General features: G+C 31.5%; 2 protein-coding genes across 2 annotated transcripts in view; both read left to right on the top strand.

Moving 5' to 3' along the window:
• Nucleotides 1-18,235, top strand: part of LOC109595755 (protein artichoke) — a 145,956-nt gene extending 127,721 nt beyond the window's left edge. Inside the window, exons 2-8 of the mRNA XM_020011175.2 lie at nt 7,090-7,353; nt 7,415-7,741; nt 8,186-10,547; nt 12,583-12,945; nt 13,002-13,297; nt 17,020-17,302; nt 17,356-18,235. Of these exons, the coding sequence (XP_019866734.2) occupies nt 7,147-7,353; nt 7,415-7,741; nt 8,186-10,547; nt 12,583-12,945; nt 13,002-13,297; nt 17,020-17,302; nt 17,356-17,633 (4,116 nt within the window). The 5' untranslated portion in view covers nt 7,090-7,146 and the 3' untranslated portion in view covers nt 17,634-18,235. The remainder of the gene's footprint in view (nt 1-7,089; nt 7,354-7,414; nt 7,742-8,185; nt 10,548-12,582; nt 12,946-13,001; nt 13,298-17,019; nt 17,303-17,355) is intronic.
• LOC109595754 (meiosis-specific nuclear structural protein 1-like) lies at nt 10,887-12,057 on the top strand. The gene has a single exon (XM_020011174.2). It carries the CDS (start codon nt 10,985-10,987, stop codon nt 11,957-11,959), a length of 975 nt encoding a protein of 324 aa, XP_019866733.2. The 5' UTR covers nt 10,887-10,984; the 3' UTR covers nt 11,960-12,057.
• Nucleotides 18,236-19,080: the final 845 nt, after the last annotated feature.

The following is a 19,080-nucleotide window of genomic DNA, read 5'->3' as shown; positions in this document are numbered from 1 at the left end:
CCACCTGCGTGATGGCGACGTATTTTTAGTGGCGGTCGCCGAAATCCCGTGGCCGTTCGGGCCGGTTAATTCGTTAATAAATTGGAACGCGTCAAATATTTGCATTGGCTTCGGAATCGAGTGACGGGCCGACCACACTAGGTACTAACTTAATTAATAACGGGTACGGTCGAACAGATGTGGAAAATTGAGTCAATATGTTATTTCGTTCGTTTATTCCGAGGAAACCGTTTATTCATATCACGTAGAGAACGGGGGAGATTCGGTCGTAGACGGGTGCGCCACGATTTGGGCGGACGCCCACTGTTTGCTCCATTAATTTAGGGGATAATAGATAATGCCGGCGGTATTAGGCCGACACCCGACGGAATTATGGTTTTTACGGTTGTGTCCGATGAAAAGCGGGCACTGTAAACTCATCGTTCTGTGGACTTTCGTACCGATGTTTAATCCAATATTAGTTTTGCATACTGAATTTTCACGTTTACTGTATGTAAATGTCTTATTTGTGTTACGATTTATACACTAGGTTAAATTGCCGACTTTCGTTTATTTTGTTTATACTATATATTTTTGTAAATTCTGCCTTGACCTAGATATTTGAATTAAAATTATTATATTACCCATTTTTTTAGAAGTATTTTTAAGAAATATTATGTATGTTGTTAATGCCTTTTTATATTTTAAGTTACTTATCCAATTTTAGAATATTTTATAGGATGAAGGGAAATTTTGGAACAAAAATTAAACTCAACGCTACCAAATACTTATTATTTCAAATAGTTGTAACAGCTTTTTTTAATTCGATCGTTACGATACACTCACATAAGATTATCCTTAGCTCTTGACACAGATATAAAAACATGTTTTTTCTGCAGAAAACTAAATAAACTCTCTATAAAAAGGAGCAAACTAGAAAATAATAGAGCCATGAAAATTGTCTGAAATGAACATAACTCAAAATTATTGCCTAGACTCTATGTCACAAGAGATAGACGAGATAGACATCAATATGCAAAATATGCTATCATCAAATACAAGTACAACAAATTTGTCACGTGATGGTGTTAAAGATTAGGACTTTCAAATGCATCAAGTTGTCATCAAATACCTATTTAAACACAAAATAGACTTTAGTTTATGATAACACTGTAAAACGAAACGTTGCAAATGAAGTATCACAAAACTATCCTCTTTTCAATGAAATGGTACTGGGCAATTTGGGACATATTAACTTCTTGATAAAATTTAGTTAGATTGAGGTTTGACGCTCATTCTTTTTATTCAAGGTCGACATTTTGTTCCATTCATAGGTTAATATAAATAGTGTACTATTTCTTTCCTCCTTTTAATAGTTTAAATAAATGTTTTTTATGAAACCATAGATTTCTTATTATATCAATATAAAAATAAAATGATTTATGGCATGTACAAGGCAAGAACTCCTAAATGATGCAAAAAATTAATTGGGAAAACTAAACTAATACAGTGATAAGTACGATATCTTTACGTTAACAAAGATTAAAAAAATATATAAAAAACACAAGAAATAAAATAATAAAACTGATAAAAATATTAAAATCTATAGAATATCAAATTTTTTGATAGAAAGTAAAAAAAAGTACTAAAGTTTTATAGAAATTAGATTATCTTATTTGTAATTAAGAATTAAATAGCATATTGTTTTAAATATATAGATTCTTAAGAAGTAAAAAACCCCAAACAATCTATAGAATTGAGAAAGGGATTCTCGAAATTTTTGATTATCTAATTTTGGCAATAAAATGAATTCTAAAGAATATCAAGGTTTAAAATAAATAATAAAAACTTCAACTGAAGGTTTTATATACATTAAACATAATTTTAATGTCTAATTAAAGAAGATAGATGATTAAAAAGAGCTGAAGAATATAAAGCATAATTCTTTAAATCTCTAGGTTCTTTCAAATATAAAAATCTGTACAAAGAGATTTGAAATTTTAAATAATTTAAATAATTACTAGTACTTTAATAAAGAATTTAATTTTTTTTTCGAGGTAAACTTGGGTATTAAAAACATAATTATGCATAGAATACTTTCTGAATTCTAAAAAATAAGGACAAAATTTGAGAAAAATAAAAAAAAATACATTTTTTAAGTTAGAAATATAAAAATCTATACAATTTGTGTATAAGGAGACTGAATTTCTAAATAATTTAAATTATTTTAATAAAGAATCTAATACTTGGAGGATTTCTTAAAAATAAAAACAGAATTTGAGAAAAATCAAAAATTAACATTTTTAAAGCTAAAATAATTATTTTTGTAATATTAAATGTTTGTAACATTTTTGATAAATAACTATATAACTTATTGAAAGTGTTTTTTGAAAGTTTATTTTTTGTTTTTTTCCAGTTTAGTAAAAAATATGAAAGATAAGACTACTATGTTATTTATTAGGATACAATATACAGGGTGATTCACCCAATTTATTCATTTGACGTTTATGGGTAATGTTTTTTTTTCCTCTACAATAATAATATGAAAAAACTAAAATTTATTAACTGGGTGAATTTCCCAAAGACAGAAATTCTTTTTCATATTTAGCCTAAGCAATATTGTAATATAAAATATTTGTAATATTTTTGAAAAAATATGATAATTGGTCAATTTTTGACATAACTCACAACTAATTAGTTGTGTTTTTTGTTTAGTAAAAAAAGTTGGAACATAAACTAGTGTCGTATTTAGTAGGGCACAATATTCAGGGTGATCATCTAATTTTTTCATTAGATGCTTATGGATAAAGCATTTTTTAGAAATTTGTATAGAAATTATAACTATAATAATTAATAAAATATTTTTTTAATTTAATTTAAACAAAATTTCACTTCCGATGAAACCGAATATCAACATTGTATTTTCAATAAAATACAATGAATATTTTTGAAATTTTAAAATCTCTATGTAATGACAAAGAAAATAGTTTAACTAACGTATTAATTTTAGTGCAAGTTCATTTTTGTCAAACACGTTAACCATTATAAGGAGACATTATTTTATTCATTATTTTTCATACACATGTATGTTTTAGCAAAATGAAATTCTCTATACATAAAATGAATAGTAATAAAGATTTTACCAAATTGTAAATTTACCAAGTTGTAATTACTATAAAAATTTTCAAATCAATATCTCTCCCTTCCCTATAAACTTCTAATGGATAAGTTAGGTGGTCCTGGATAAAAATTTCAACGAAATACAAGATCTACTGCAAAAGTGCACTCTTTGTAAACCTGAACTTTTAATAGAAACATGTAGAAATAAATACACTGTTAATTAGAATTACAAAAAATTTGACGGGTGCTCCTGCAGGAGTGACGCATAATTACCAACCACCTTGAACAAACTAAGGCGGCGACAAGAAGCACGCTAATCTATTACGCCGTCAAACTGCACTGATCCGATCCCCGGCCTCCTGAGGGGGGCGCGCAAATAGTTGGGGGTAATTACGGGTAAACGGGGTAAACCGCATCTTCCCTTCAGGCGACTAGTTTCCAAGAAGCCGGCTTGTACCGGATTCAATTACTCGACATTAATCAGAGGACGCGCGTCTTTTGCGCGACCGACCGCAGCTGCTTACGCCCGTGTTTTGCGGCCTGCTGATTTACGGCGTGGAAGTTGAAGGAACAGCGGTCGGACAACATTCGTATCGAACGGGTTTTGCACGCGATGCAATTCGTTTGGCGCCGTGATGGATCGTACGAAATTTTTAACTAATCTGCTTAAGTTGGTGGGTGAGGGCGTTAGAATTTTTCAGTTCTACGGAGTGCACTTACTTTATAAAGGTGTGTCCTTCCTTGTAAGGCAGTTTTTGTTTTAAAAGAATGTTCGTACAAGACCATTTTACTTAAATGAATTTATACGATTTCAGTTCAACTGAGTATTTTCGTTTCAGTATTTGCTCTGCGTTGCGGACCTGTCAACGAGGGGCCTTCTGGGGATCTAAATAAATAAAACTTTTAAAGTTTAAAGTTGCATTATTGTTATTGACGAACTATTGTTTATTATCTATATTTTATAGATATTACGTTTGATTGAGAAAAGATCCAATATTTTAACCTTTTATGAACATATGATAAATAGTAAATAATTTTCGTTAATACATAATAATGGTCATTAATCAATTAATAAGTAAAATTAATGTGTATAATAATATGCAGATCAATTATTATGAATTAAAACATTACTAGCAATCTCAGCTTAGTGCAATTTAATTGAAACAAACGAGCTTAATTATTATTCTATTAAACTTAAGAACAAACTCGCTAATGGTATTAACCAATTGGTTAAATGCTGTTCTCCACTCGAATTCGTTTCAAAATAGTAAACTTTTATAAATTGCTAACAACTATCGGGGAAACAGTTTAAACTTTTCGAGTAATTTGATGAAAATTTTCGTCATATACACATTACAATTATATTAATTCGTAATAGTAATACAAGGTATTTAAAAAATTTGGGAAAAAATTAGAACACATCCAGTAATGAGGAAAATCTATCTTGCTATAAAAAATGGAATTAGAAAACAATCAATATACTAAAAAAAAATAATTTTAAACTTGACCAGGATTGATTTTTGTCTATTTTTTACAAAAACAGAATTTTCAAATAAAAAAAAAAATAAATAAATAAAACCTAACCAAACTTTCAAAAAGTTGATCAAAAATAGAATATTTTCAAAAAAAAAAAAAATATCAATAACGTAATTTTTCAATTATTTATGATTTTTTGAAAATTTTATAACTTAATATTTAATATAAAAATACATTTCTTTTTTTATATATTCTCATATATTAAATACTCTATTTTTAAAATACTCCATTCATCTATTATTAATAGATAGTATTAAAAATAAAAAATTAATAATAGAGTATTCATCTATTATTAATTTTTAATAATATACGAAAAATTCATAAAATATTGAAAAATTACACCATTGATTTTTTTTAATATTCAATTTTTGATAAACTTAAATAAAAAATAAAAAAATAAGTTAGGTTAGGTTAGGCTTTCTTCTTTGAAGATTTTCTATTTTTTGTTTACTTTTCATAAAAATTTCAATCAAAAAATGCAGAAATAAACATTTTTTCAAATATAAAATAATTTTTTTTTTCAAAGAAATATACATTTTTTTACTCGATCAAAACATACTACCGAAGAGTAGAATATTTAATACTGAATATTAAAACATTACAATATTGATATTTTTTTTTTTTTTTTGAAAATATTCTAGTTTTGATATACTTTCTGAAAAAAGAAATAGGTTAGGTTAAGTTTTTATTTATTTATTTATTTATTTATTTATTTATTTATTTATTTATTTATTTATTTATTTATTTATTTATTTATTTATTTATTTATTTATTTATTTATTTATTTATTTATTTATTTATTTATTTATTTATTTATTTATTTATTTATTTATTTATTTATTTATTTATTTATTTATTTATTTATTTATTTATTTATTTTGAAAATATTTTATTTTTGATGAACTATTTCTTAAAAAATAGGCATAAAGTATAAAAAAAATTATCCATAAAAATTTCAAGAATCAGTCTCAAACAAACAGTATTTTTCAAATTCAAAATTAATTTTTCTCTAAGATTTTTTTAATTGCCCAAGATAAGTTCTTCATTCTACCTAAAAATAGAACATTTTGAAAAAAAAAAATGTTTACTCGATCAGAACATACTATTTAATGTACCGAAAAGTAGAATATTTAATATTGAATATTAATTTTTTTAAAAAAGTAGGTTAGGTTATGTTTTTATTTATTTATTTATTTATTTATTTTTGATGAACTTGAAAATTCAGTACTTTTCAAAATAAAAAAAGTTTTTAATTGACCAAGACAAGTTCTTCATTACACCTTAAAACAGAACATTTTGAGAAAAAATATATTGATTTTTTTCAATTGTTTATGATTTCCGAAAATTCATAACAATTTTTTTTTTTCATAAAATGCAAAAATAAACATTTTTTATGACTGAAAATAGGTGGAGACGTAATTTAATTTAACAATAACCAAATTAAGTTTGATCCCTCAAATTTAAATTGGTTTTACATATATTTCTGTAACCTTGTTCAATGACTTACGACTCTTCAAAGTTGATGCTAAAAATAATGTATAATAACACTATGATAATTCTTAAATTACTAAATTATTATACTGGTTAGGTAAGCTAATGTTGATTATTTTACTTCTTTAAGAGTGTCATTAAAACATGAAACGAATATATCAATTGAGTTACTTAAAACAGAATTTGTGATTATACTAAGGATCCCAAGCACAGAAACAGTGTATTTGTTATTAATTATCCTGTTTCCAGTTCGGGCGCTTTTGATGTAAATCAGATTAACCTGCTAAAAGAAAAAAGATTTTTGATAATGGATTTTTAATGGTCCTGCGAGACGGCAATATTTATGACAAAGCTCCAATGAATTAGAGATATAATTTGATTATATTGGATAACCGAAGGACTGTATCTAAAAGAATAATAAGCTAAAGTTTTTTAAAAACTAATGCAATTTTTCCTTTACGCGTACTCTTTGATTTTTTTATTGCAACCCTCCAAAATTATGAGGGGAAAACGTTTCATGGGAAATTTATTCCGTTCGTTTTTCAGTTATTGTTGGCCGTAAGCTTATTTACAGCGTTTAATAATTCTTTTGAAAATCCTACAAACACCCGCCGTAAACTTAAATGATGTGAAATATTCCTACTCAGCTGACGAAAATCTTGAGTTAAGGCCAATAGATTCCAACTGGCGAGCAATAAAAAGAAATAATATTTCGGGGAAGGGACCCAAGGATCGGAGCTCACAAAGAAATTGTTATTCATTGCACACTATTACTCACTTTTTACGGCCACGGTAACTTTATATGCAAATTTTTAGGAGGTATATTTAATTAACTCCACCACTTTAGCCATAAATAACTGCTTCAATAAAAAATATTCATTAAATGTTTCATCATGGATTCGATCCCTCATCCCTCTTCGTCTTCATTTAGATTTTTTTCTTAAAGTGTTATATTTTTTCCAGGTTGTAGTTTGGGTGGGTAGCAATGATTTCGATGGGCATGGCGCCGAGGAAACGTCGATGATGGCGCGCTATGGCGCCACCTTGCTCCTGCTGGCGTGTTGCGTCAGGCCGCAAACGTTCGCCGACCAGACGAAGTGTCCAAGTCTGGCCGCCAACCCCTCCTGTCATTGCTTCAACTTCGAGAATGGCATCTTCCTCGAGTGTCCAGCCGCCACCGCTTCATCCCTCAAGTCCGTGCTTCAGATCATCCAAGGTCCCGTACAGGTAAAAACATCGAAGAGTATTCTACGTCCAAGAGCAATTTTAAGCTAATTTTTTGTTTCAGTCACTTAGCGTCTACGATCCGGATAAAATGTTGACCAAACTACCCAAGGATTTCTTCCCTGAATCCACAATAATCAAACATCTCATCATTTCCCAATCGAACATACAAGAGTTGCACGATGACTGTTTGCTGCCACTTAAACCTCAACTGGAATCGTTTGGTCTGGTTTCCGGGAAACTACGCGAAATCCCACAGAAATCCTTTAAGGGATTGTTGAAACTGATTTCGCTAGATCTGGAGTCCAACCAGATCAATGATCTGCCCAGCTATAGTTTTTATGGACTGCATCTCATCAAGCTCAATATGAAAGGGAACAAAGTGGAGAAGGTAAGAAATTGATATCCTTTAATTTCTTCTGTAATAAAGAATATTCGATTTAATATTTATTGAAGAGGTTGAGATTTTCGTGACCATTGTTTCCAGATCTATAATTGTTCGGATTTATTAGTCGACCCATAAATCCAAACAACTATAGATATTAATATTTAATTTTTTTATCATACAAATTATCTATTATAATAATAAAAATCAACGAATTTATGGCGTTTAAGTATTTTGAAATTTTAATTTCGATATGTTACAAATAACTAATTAATTATAATATCACAGTTGTAAAAAATTTTAATACTACTAGATGTTACAGTAACTATAATTAATAACAAGGAATTTGACAGAAACTATTAGCTTTAATATGTAATCATTTGATTAGAAAGTAAAAATTGGGTACAGAACCAATATAAGGAGAATAATCGAAACGAATCGTTGTTTCAGGTGTCGGAATACGCATTTGCTGGCTTGGAGGATTCTTTAGCTGAATTGGACATGGCCGAAAACAAACTTCAGCATTTTCCAATTAAAGCCCTAAGACGTCTCGAGCGTCTTCGACATTTGCGCCTTGCCTGGAACGAAATTAATGCCATACACGACGACACCTACTCCAGACTTGATTCCCTTTTATTTCTGGACCTCAGCTCGAACAATTTTGAAAACTTGGGCGAGGACTGCTTTCGACCTTGTCCCGCCGTTCGCACTCTTTCGTTGTATTACAACGTAATAGAGACTGTGCATCAGGATGCATTCGCTTCACTTAAGGACCTGCAATCCTTGGATTTGAGTCACAACAAAATCGTCTATTTGGATTCGGTTACGTTTCAGAATAACAAGAGACTAAAATCCATAGATCTAAGTCACAATCACGTACACTATATTAGTGGGGTATTTGCTTTCTTGCCGGATTTGAAGGAACTATTTTTATCTGAGAACAACATTCTGGAAATACCTTCCGATGCGTTCACAGATTCGCTTAATCTATCCGTAATTTATCTGCAGCAGAATGCCATCAGACGCGTGGATGTGGAAGCACTGTCAACACTCTACAATCTGGCTCAGTTACATCTTAGTTCGAACTTCGTGCCACACATTCCTAGGGACTTCTTTCAACAAAACCGCAATCTTACTTCTCTAAGTTTGGATAGCAACTGGTTGTCCGACTTGGAACCGGGCACGTTCGACAAATGCACGAGCCTGCGGGAAATCCGACTGCACAACAACCGGTTACAGAACGTGCACCGAGGCGTTTTCGATCCTCTGCCCTCTTTGCTCGAGCTGCATCTGCAAAACAATCAAATCGGCACCATCGACTCCGGTGCGTTCCGTAGCCTGCAGAGTCTCCAGCACGTGAACCTCCAAGGAAATGTGATTTCCGAATTGGGAGACGTGTTCATGCACGAATCGCCGTCGCTTGTCTCTATTCAATTAGACTCGAACAGTATCACTACGCTGCATAACGACTCGTTGCGGGGCCAATCCAGCGTGCAAATTATGTGGCTGGGACACAATCGGCTCAAGCGCTTGGATCGGGCACTTTTCCGAGACCTACTGCTCATTCAAAGAGTTTACTTGACGAACAATAGTATCTCGTTTATCGAGGATAAGTCCTTTGAGCCGATGCAAGCCCTGAAGTTTCTCGATCTGAGCATGAACCAGCTGACGGAAATTACGACGCGGACGTTCGCCGAGCTACACGAACTGGAGGAGCTGTACATGTCGCACAATTTGCTGGAGAAAATAGAACCGCACGCTTTGACCAACTTAAAGAAGCTTAGAATTCTAGACTTGTCTAACAATCCCATAAAAGTGTTGCACGACGATATCTTTCAGGAGGGATTGCCCATAAGGATGTTAAATCTTTTTAACTCCTCGATATCAAAGATAGAAGTCGGCGCTTTTAGGGGGCTTAACAACCTCAACGAATTAAACTTAGCTGCTAACGAGTTAATGTCCCAAGATTTAAAGCACTTAGACATACCCGGCCTGAGAGTCCTTAAGCTTTCAAATAACAACTTCAGTGATTTAGCAGGCGAATGTTTAAACGGTCTGCCCTCTTTGCAAATAATTTCGCTAGATCAGTGCGGTATTCTCAAACTGCCAAACAATATTTTCTCCAAAAACAAAAACTTACTAAAAATAGATGTGAGCCAGAACAATTTAGTTGAACTGAAACACGGCGTGTTCTTCAGCTTAAACGTGCTTAAGGAACTGAAACTATCCGGCAACGCTTTCACCGAACTGCCATACACTGCCCTCCTGAATATTTCCACGATGGAAACGCTGTCCCTTGCCCACAATCAGTTGACCAGCATCGAAATATCCCGGCTGAACGGTCTGCCAAATCTTAGAGAATTAGACTTAAAAAATAACATAATCTCATCGTTATCCGGCTTCGCCTCGGCCAATTTAACTCAGCTTCAATCCGTCGACCTGAGCGGTAACGCTTTGTCTGCGTTGCCTGCAAATTTTTTCCATCATTCACCGCAACTGCGTGTCATTGATCTTTCGTGCAATCGTTTCCGACAAATACCCAACTCCGCATTATCCGAGAACACTTTGCCGGGACTGGGGTGGTTGAATTTGACTGGAAATCCGTTGGTGAGGATCCACGATATCGCATCGGCGCATCGATATCCTTCACTGGAGGAAGTGCATATAAGTTTAACAAATTTAAGTATTGTAACGAGTAAAGATTTCGAATCGTTTCCTTCATTATTGCATGTGTATTTGGGACAGAACCGTATCTCAAGGATTTCTCCTGGAGCCTTTGGAAGTCTGCCGCACCTATTAACTTTGGACTTAGGTAAGTTAAATTGTTTAGTAGAAATACATATTTATATAAAGTTGAAAATTTAATATTTACAAATAGTTGTTTACATTATAAATAAAATATTTATATATACACAGTGGTCAAAATTTGGGACCAATAATGAAGAAAATCTAAATATCAGAGTAAAAAGCAATATTTAAAATTTAAATTTAAGGGCCTGTATTTTCTTCAGGAGAAACTTTTATCTAGATCTTCTTCACTACCCAACGTATTTGAAAATAAGCTAAAATTGTAAAATAATTGACACTGACATACGCTGACTTATAAAAAGTATAAACTTATTAATCAATAAAACCTCACCTGTTACAACTATCACGGTCATTGATAGAAGTCCTCATATATGCTTGGTGCAATTCGAAGCTAACCAGGAATAGGTGAATTTTGAAGACAAAATAAAAATCGAAAAGAGTATGTCTCTGCAAACTTGGAGCAGTAAAAATGACTATCAGGAAGAAGAGGACTACATTACACAAGTGAAAAGAGAAAATTATTTAAAAAAGCTGAAATACAGAAGAGAGCTTCAAAATCAAATGATTTATCAAGAAAAAATAAAAAGGCAATCATTTGAAAATCAACTTAAAGATACTGAGTTAGTGAATGATATTTTACTTCGAATTGAACAAGAGGACCAAAGAGAGACACTTCAACAAAAAGAGAAATGTAAGGCCATCCAAAAAGATATCAAAAACTATGAATTAATGCAAGACTTCTGGAAAAAGAAATATTTAGAAAGACTGGGAGAAGAAGAAATAAAGAGAATGGATTACTTCTCTGCGAAACAAAAGGAACGATTAATTAGGGAAAAAATAAAAACTGAACGCGAAATTAATAGAGAAAAATATTTAATTAGAATATCCAATAAACTTGAAATGAAAAAGTTAATAGCGGTTTTTATAGAGGAGACTAAGCATTTGATATCAAATGCAAATATCGCTCAGAATGAAGATTATCAAATTAAAAAAGCTAGGGAAGACAAGCTGAAAAATAAACAAGCACTATATGCGGTATTAATGGAACAAATGCGAGAAAAAAAGGAACGAAATGCAAAGGAAAAAGAAATAGAAAGAGTTCAGCATGAAAAATATTTTCAAGAAGTAAATAACAGAGAAATATTGAGACGTAATGCCGAAAACGAAAGATGGCAAAATGCTATACTTGTTCGTAAAGAAAACGAGAGATTGATGTTAGAAAAGCGTCAACAATATGCTGAAGCAAAGCTAGCAAATATAAAGTTAAAAGAAAATATTAACAAAAATCATCAAGAATTTCAAGTATTGTTAAACGAAAACAAAACAGAAATGCTTCAAAAACATTTTCTTGAACTAACTGCATTTTTGCCTAAAAAAACATTGACTAATGAAATAAGCTCTCTCCCTCAATTTTAGATTTTCCAATGAGATACATTAGGATACTAAGATTTATATTATATATTTATATCTGTACAATTTATTTATAAATTTAATAAACTATTATACAATTAGAATAGAGATAAATAATTTTCAACTACAAAAATTCTTTTTTGTATATACAGTACCGGGTAAAAGTAGAGAAATACAATTCCCAAATTTTTCAACCGATTCATAATTTTATTATTATTACAAACACCACCCTCTATACTTACATGTATGCCTTTAAAAGAAACACACTGTACTTAAAAAACAAAGTTTTTTTTAATTTTAAATCAGTATATAACGAATATCTATGAAAAATAGATGCTGAAAGGTTATAAAAAAATAGATATATGCCACCAAATATTAACATAATTATAAAAATAAATAAATTTGTTTCTTTACTTTTGCTCCCCCATAGTATGCTTTCTTTCAAATTTATATTTGTTGATGAATGAAATTATTAATATATATAATAAACTATGAACTTTGTGTGTTATATTGTTGACATAAAATTAATAATTTTCTTATATTTTTTCTATATTTGCTCGGTACTGTACTTGTATACCATATTTCTTATTCCAATTATATTTAGAATTAAATCATTAATATGCTTATAGGTATTAACGAGTTAGAGCTGATGCCACAGGAACGTCTTCAAGGTTTGAGCCACTTGCGCATATTAAATATGACTCATAATAAGCTTAAAGAGCTGGAGGAGTTCCCGTCTGATATGAAATCATTGCAAATACTAGACATCTCCTTCAATCAGATTGCACGCATCACCAAGACCACCTTCCAACATTTGGAGAACTTGGCGGAACTGTATTTATACGGTAATTGGATTTCTCAAGTATCTGGAGATGCTTTTAAACCTCTGAAGAAGCTGCGTACTCTGGATTTGAGTAAAAACTATCTCGAACATATACCCTTGAACGCGTTCAGACCTTTGGAAACACAAATCAGAAGTTTAAGGACTGAAGGTGGGTTTTTTTATTCCACTTGAAAGTGATTTAATAAATTTGGGTATTTCTTTCAGAAAATCCGTTATCGTGCAGCTGTGACTCTCAAGAACTGTGGGAGTGGCTTAGGGACCACCAAAAACTGGTCGAAAGAACCAACACGTTGGAACTGCGATGCGAACACCCTCCTGAATTGAGAGGTAGAGTTTTTTTGGATCTCGATCCGGAACAATTTTGCGATCAGCCGATGGTTGTGAAGCTGGGCATCCAAGATATCCAACCTTTTTCCGTCTTGGTATCCTGGCAGAGTCGCAATCACTCCGGGCTACACGGGTACCAAGTGGCGTACTACTCAATGGATACTGTTGATGAGGTATGTGTTTTGTATTCTAAATTTATGTATCTAACTAACTCTATAACAATGTTACGAAGTAACATACAACACTGTAATTGTGCCCCCAAACAGAATTATAACTTTATCACGAACAATTAGCGAAAGAATGGTCGCAGAATCCAGATAATCAGACTGGATTCATTTCAATAATAAAATATCATTAGGAGGGGCTCCAAGAACATCATTACAGTTAGAAATAACTCCGTCTGACACAGTCGCGTAAAATTTTATTAGGTTACGGCTCAAAGTTGTTACTTTGAATTGAACGTTATTGTCGTACTTACGTTCGTTACTGATGTTAATTGTTCTGCGCTAATCTCTCACAATTAGCAGCTTATCTTTTCCGCTCTGTTTGCGCCCGATGAATCTGCTGCACTTATATCTATCACCGAGAATTTAGGGTGGAGCAATAGTTTTAGCTCGTAATTACATTTAATTTGTTGGGAAATTTATGCGAACACTTTGATTTAATTAGTCTGCATGCAATTTTTATTAAAACCTCAAGAATATTAATTACGGATATTTTTAATAATTCTGATACGAGTGTCACACTTTTTCATTTCGTTTAAAGTGGGTTTATCCACGCAACGGCAGCAACTTAGAATGCACGGGAAAAATAATAAATCAAGCCTTATCGACTAATCTCTGAACAACTACACGGTAAAGTAGCAGGTGTGGTTTTGTTAATGCAAATATACTGACACGAACAACAGCTAAACGCTGTCGGAGATAACGAATCAATAAAATCCTTTGATTTACAATTATTTTTGAAAAAGGACTCTCAATTGTAAATCAGTTTTAACTTTTTGCTCATTAATTTTTATATTTTTGTACAAATACATACACTAACTACACCGGATTATACCATTTGCATATTTTGCCTAATTAATCCGGTTATTGCATATTTTGACTGAAATCTTGGAATAATGCAATCACTATTGATGTTTTTACATCACTGCATCAATTTCTCCAAAGTATTTATGTTGTCACCACTCATCATCATACTATATTTAGTAGTCTATTGACTAAAATATATAAATAAAGTACCGGAACTTCGTTTCTACGCAAGCTCCATCATCGTCAATTTTACTAGAGGGCTATAATTTAGGGCCATTATTATTCCTCATTTTTATTAATGATATTGTAACACCTGTGACTTATTGGGGGTTGGAGAGTAATTCACATAAACACAAAATCTAAATATATATAAATTACTTTATTAACAAAAAGGAAAAAAACAATAATTATTATTATTATTATTGTAACTTAGCCTATGAGCCATCTTTAATGATATGGGTGTTACTAAACCCACCCCACATGATTGTACCTACTCCACCTTCTATCTCCCTGTTCTCACAAGTAGTCAACTATTATACTTTTGTATTTTATTAAATTAAACAATACACTATTGTTTATTAAAACATGACTCTAGCGATTACCTTATTAAACATACAGAAATGCCTTATTGTCCATATGTGACAATTTTGTTGATTCTCTCTCATGTCAGACTCATTTATTGAGCTAATGGGTCATGATGATCCTTTGAAATTATATCATGACATACAAAATATTGTGCTCTGATGAAAAGCAACATCGATAACTTCGTAATAGTCGAATGTATTTAATTTCCTTACTTTCGATAAAATCACGCCTTTATTAAATTCAAAATAAAGGTCTTATTTTCGACTCAAAACATTATTTTCGTAAGCATATTAATTCGACTCTATCTAATGCATTCAAAACCTATGAATTCATAGATATATAACATAACATGTTCCTGAAATGGATAATTAAAATTTGGGAGCAGTTAGAACACGTCCTAAAATATGAAGAATCTAAAATATTTTGTTTTTAAAGTGTCTTCTAGAAAATATACAACCTTTAAAATTTTAATTTCAAATTGATTTTCCTCATATTTCTATATAACTTTTAATTCAATCGTGTTTAAAAATTAAAATACAGGCATGTAATTCAGTGTAATAAACTTTTTTTATATTGTTACAATAACGTAGCTTCTGGGGGATTCTTTTCTTTTTCTCTATTATTTACACCACTGAATCTTTTTTAAAACAGTTAAGCCGTTTTTAAGATATTTTAATTTTAATGTTTGAACAAACTTAAAGTGAACATTAAATCAAAAATATCTCTTAAACTGCTGTGATAATCAAAATTAATCAAGAGTACCTTTTATCTCCCAAATTGTGCAAAAAATATAAAAACCTTAATTATTTTAAAAATTATTCAGTAGGGTGTTAAAAAGAGGTGAATAAAAATCCTAGAACCCAAAAAATGTAACAATACTAAAGAAAATTATTATATTGAATTGTAAATATGTATTTTAGTATAATACCCGATTGGACCAAAGGTTACAGAAATATGAGCAAAATACATTTTTTGGAATTTAGTGTATTTTTTTCTGGAAAAACTTCAGCAAAACATAATTTAGGTTTTCTTCATTACATGACGTGTTCTAACTACTTCCAAATTTTGACCATCTATTTTAAAAACATCTTGTATAACTTGTGTAGCTATTTCTGATAATTTAAGCCTTTTTGAGAAAATTAATTGGGAGTTAAGAATACCTATATTAGCTACTATTAAGTAGTATTTTATTTACCACATAAATATATTTTAAATTGACATTGATACTAGTTCAAGTTCAAATTTTCCTATTTCACATTGTTAGTTAGTTGAATTAGAAAATAGTATATGTATTTCGTAAAGTTAGTTAAAGTTAAAATATAGTAAATTATTTCAATAACGTTATCAAATCAAAAAGCATTTAACGATTCCAAAACTTAAAAAAATAAAAATGTGATAAGTATTAATTGTTCCCCTAGATCCACAAGTAAAATTTTTGAATGTCAACATTCGGCGCTAACTGAATGTAGTTATTTAGTAAATAAAATCTGTCAAATGAACTCTCCCATTGCCAAAAGTATTTTCTCGGAAAATTGAAGAAAAGTTTAAAATCATTTTGAACAATAACTTTTGTTTCAAACTGGTTTTATTAATGGACTGAACTTTTGCTCGAAACAATAACTGCCAACATAATATCTAAAATAAATACTGCTCAGTTACTTCAGTGAATATCGAACCATCATTTTTAACTTATGAAAATATTATGTTTATGTTTACAAAAGTTAAATGTTACATGTTGAAAACTTCTGGATATTTTCATTTTGACGAATTTCCAGACAAGTATAACTCCCTGAATTATTAAAAAACCCAAAAATAACCCCAGTACTGACTGCAGAGCTTTGTTGCAAGATCGTTACGGTTCAGTCTTTCTGCGGTCCACACCTTTCGTTTAAAAGGGGTTGCAGTCGGTGGCCCGAGCGGTTTTGGAACCGGATACACTTTCGGCTGTTCGGCGGGCTCTAAATTAATTTATGCCGTCCGTCTTTTGTGCTGTGTTTCCACCGAGTACCGAAATTACCGCCCCCCATTTGTGCCCTCCCGCATTCACACAATGAAGTTTTCGTTCCGATCGAACGTAGCATGAATTAATAGGATGAATTAAATTACGAGAGACGAAACGGGAATTATTTTCGAAACCGATTCGTTTCATCGCTTACGAAAATATTTGTGCAATTCATTGTGAAATTACATCCCGAGGCTACGCGAGGTATCTGCCTAAGAACGATCGATTTCAGTTATTAAATTTCGCAGTCATAAAAAGGTGGTTTCCGTGTTTTCAGATAAGAGGAAAGATGCTGGATCGCAGCTCGCGTTCGATGAAGCTGTCCAAATTGTACCCCGGTACCAGATATCTAATTTGCGTGTTGGCTTTGGGCAACTGGGCCTCGCATCGTCGAGAAACTGCCGAGTCTCGTCTGGCGACTCGTCGACCTGAAAACGACACTGGGCGGGATCTGCTTGAAATCTTCAGCGACAACATACTGCCCCTGCTCGTCGACTCGCCCACCAGTCGGTGCACCGAGGTCAGCACTTTGGGGGCACCGGATATGCAGCTTGGCCTTGGTGAGGTTCCTCCATCCTTCCACCAAAAGCATGTTACTAACACGTTATTTTAGGAATTCTTCCAGATCATTCGATGGGTGTACAGTCGATTCTGACGCGTCGTCTCGGGCTGATAATCGGCTGTTGCATGGGTTTTATTGTGTTCATCGTGCTGGTGTCGGTGCTCGGCTATTTGAAGGTGAAAAAACAACGGCAAGCGGTGAAACGGGAACAACCCATACCCCCGGAGTACATCTCCTACAGACACTTCTCGATCCAGAGTGGCGAGGCGGGTGCACACGGTGGACATCCGCACTTCATCACCAGCATGAACACGACGAATTTAAATTAAATATTGAGGTAAGCGGTGTTTCAGACGATCTCGGAAGTGAGTGCGGTTTTAATTGACTAGTAGACATTATACAACAGTTTTACTTAACGAAAAAACAGTATATGACCAATATTTAGTAGTTTAAGTGGTTGTTTAACCATGTGTAGTTGATTTTACAGACACACACTGTGTACGATTTTGGCAAAAATAAGTTTGATTCGTTCGAAATGAAGTACTTGATGTTGCTACCCTTCCCCCCATCCCAATCAAGAGAATTAGTATTAAACATTAATGAAATTTAGACAGGCAAAACTATAGCCTTAATTATAATGTTGTTGTCGTCGTTGTACCAAACTTCTAATTACAGATTAATAACTTGTGAACGAAACAAATTTAATTATGCTGAACTTTAATAAATTCAGAATTGTTTCTGATATTTATCGCTAAATTATACAACATTTTTACACATGATTAATTCAGAGTGTAGTTTTACGCGGAAACTAAATTACTTGTGACTAATATGATGAAATCGAACTTTGACTATGCGGTGCTATTAAATGAATTTCTTAATATTATAGTGTGAACCCAAATTTTATTTACATTATGTATTTTTCTATTTTGGTTGTGTGTAATCACAGAAATATGTGTTTTTAATATAATTTAACTCAAAATGCTTCTAAACTCCAAGTAAAGTAGTTATTTTACTAAGTATTGTAAGTAACAAACTAACGTGTTAATAAACATAAATATGTTACTTTAAAAAACAAATAATTTTTATTAACGACTCGTCATGGGAAAAATAATTTAATTAATTATAATTAACTCACCTGACATTATGATGATTACAAAAATAATTCAAATAATGATGATAAAGAAGTACTTGAATAAAAATTTAATCAAATTAAATTAAAGTAATTAATTATTAGTATAAGAATATTTTTTTTAATAAATGCAACCCCCTTTAAATTATCAAAATTGTTTCTTTCTTATATTACTGTAACCTTTGGTTCAATTGTGTTTAAATTTGCGAAATATTATCCTAAAATTCATGCCTACAATTCAATGTAATAAACTTTTCTTTATTGTTAGATTCTGGTGAGTTTTTATTTTCTATACCACTGAATATTTTTTAAAACTATATAAAGTTTTTTATATTCTTTGCACCTTTTTAAAGAAAAAAGGTCCCCTTGATTAATCGTCATTATCGCAGCTGTTTTTGAGATATTTCAGTTTTAATGTTTAGTTTAACTTTCTTCAAACATTAAAACTGGAATATCTTAAAAACAGCTGTAATAATCGATATTAATCAACAGTACTTTTTATCTTCTAAATAGTACAAAGAATATAAAAACTTAATAGTTTAAAAAAAAAATCAGTGTGCGAAGAAAATAGGCCACTATAATCTACTCTATTGTGTCATTATGGAAAAAGTTTATATATATATATATATATATATATATATATATAT

Source organism: Aethina tumida, chromosome 3, assembly GCF_024364675.1.
Source record: "Aethina tumida isolate Nest 87 chromosome 3, icAetTumi1.1, whole genome shotgun sequence".
NCBI lineage: Eukaryota > Metazoa > Arthropoda > Insecta > Coleoptera > Nitidulidae > Aethina > Aethina tumida.
Note: the sequence above shows the minus strand (reverse complement) of the source record. Positions and strands in the feature narration are given on the sequence as shown.

Excerpts from the sequence above, each read along its gene's own strand:
- LOC109595754 (XM_020011174.2), top strand. The coding sequence starts at position 10,985 with ATGTCTCTGCAAACTTGGAGCAGTAAAAATGACTATCAGGAAGAAGAG.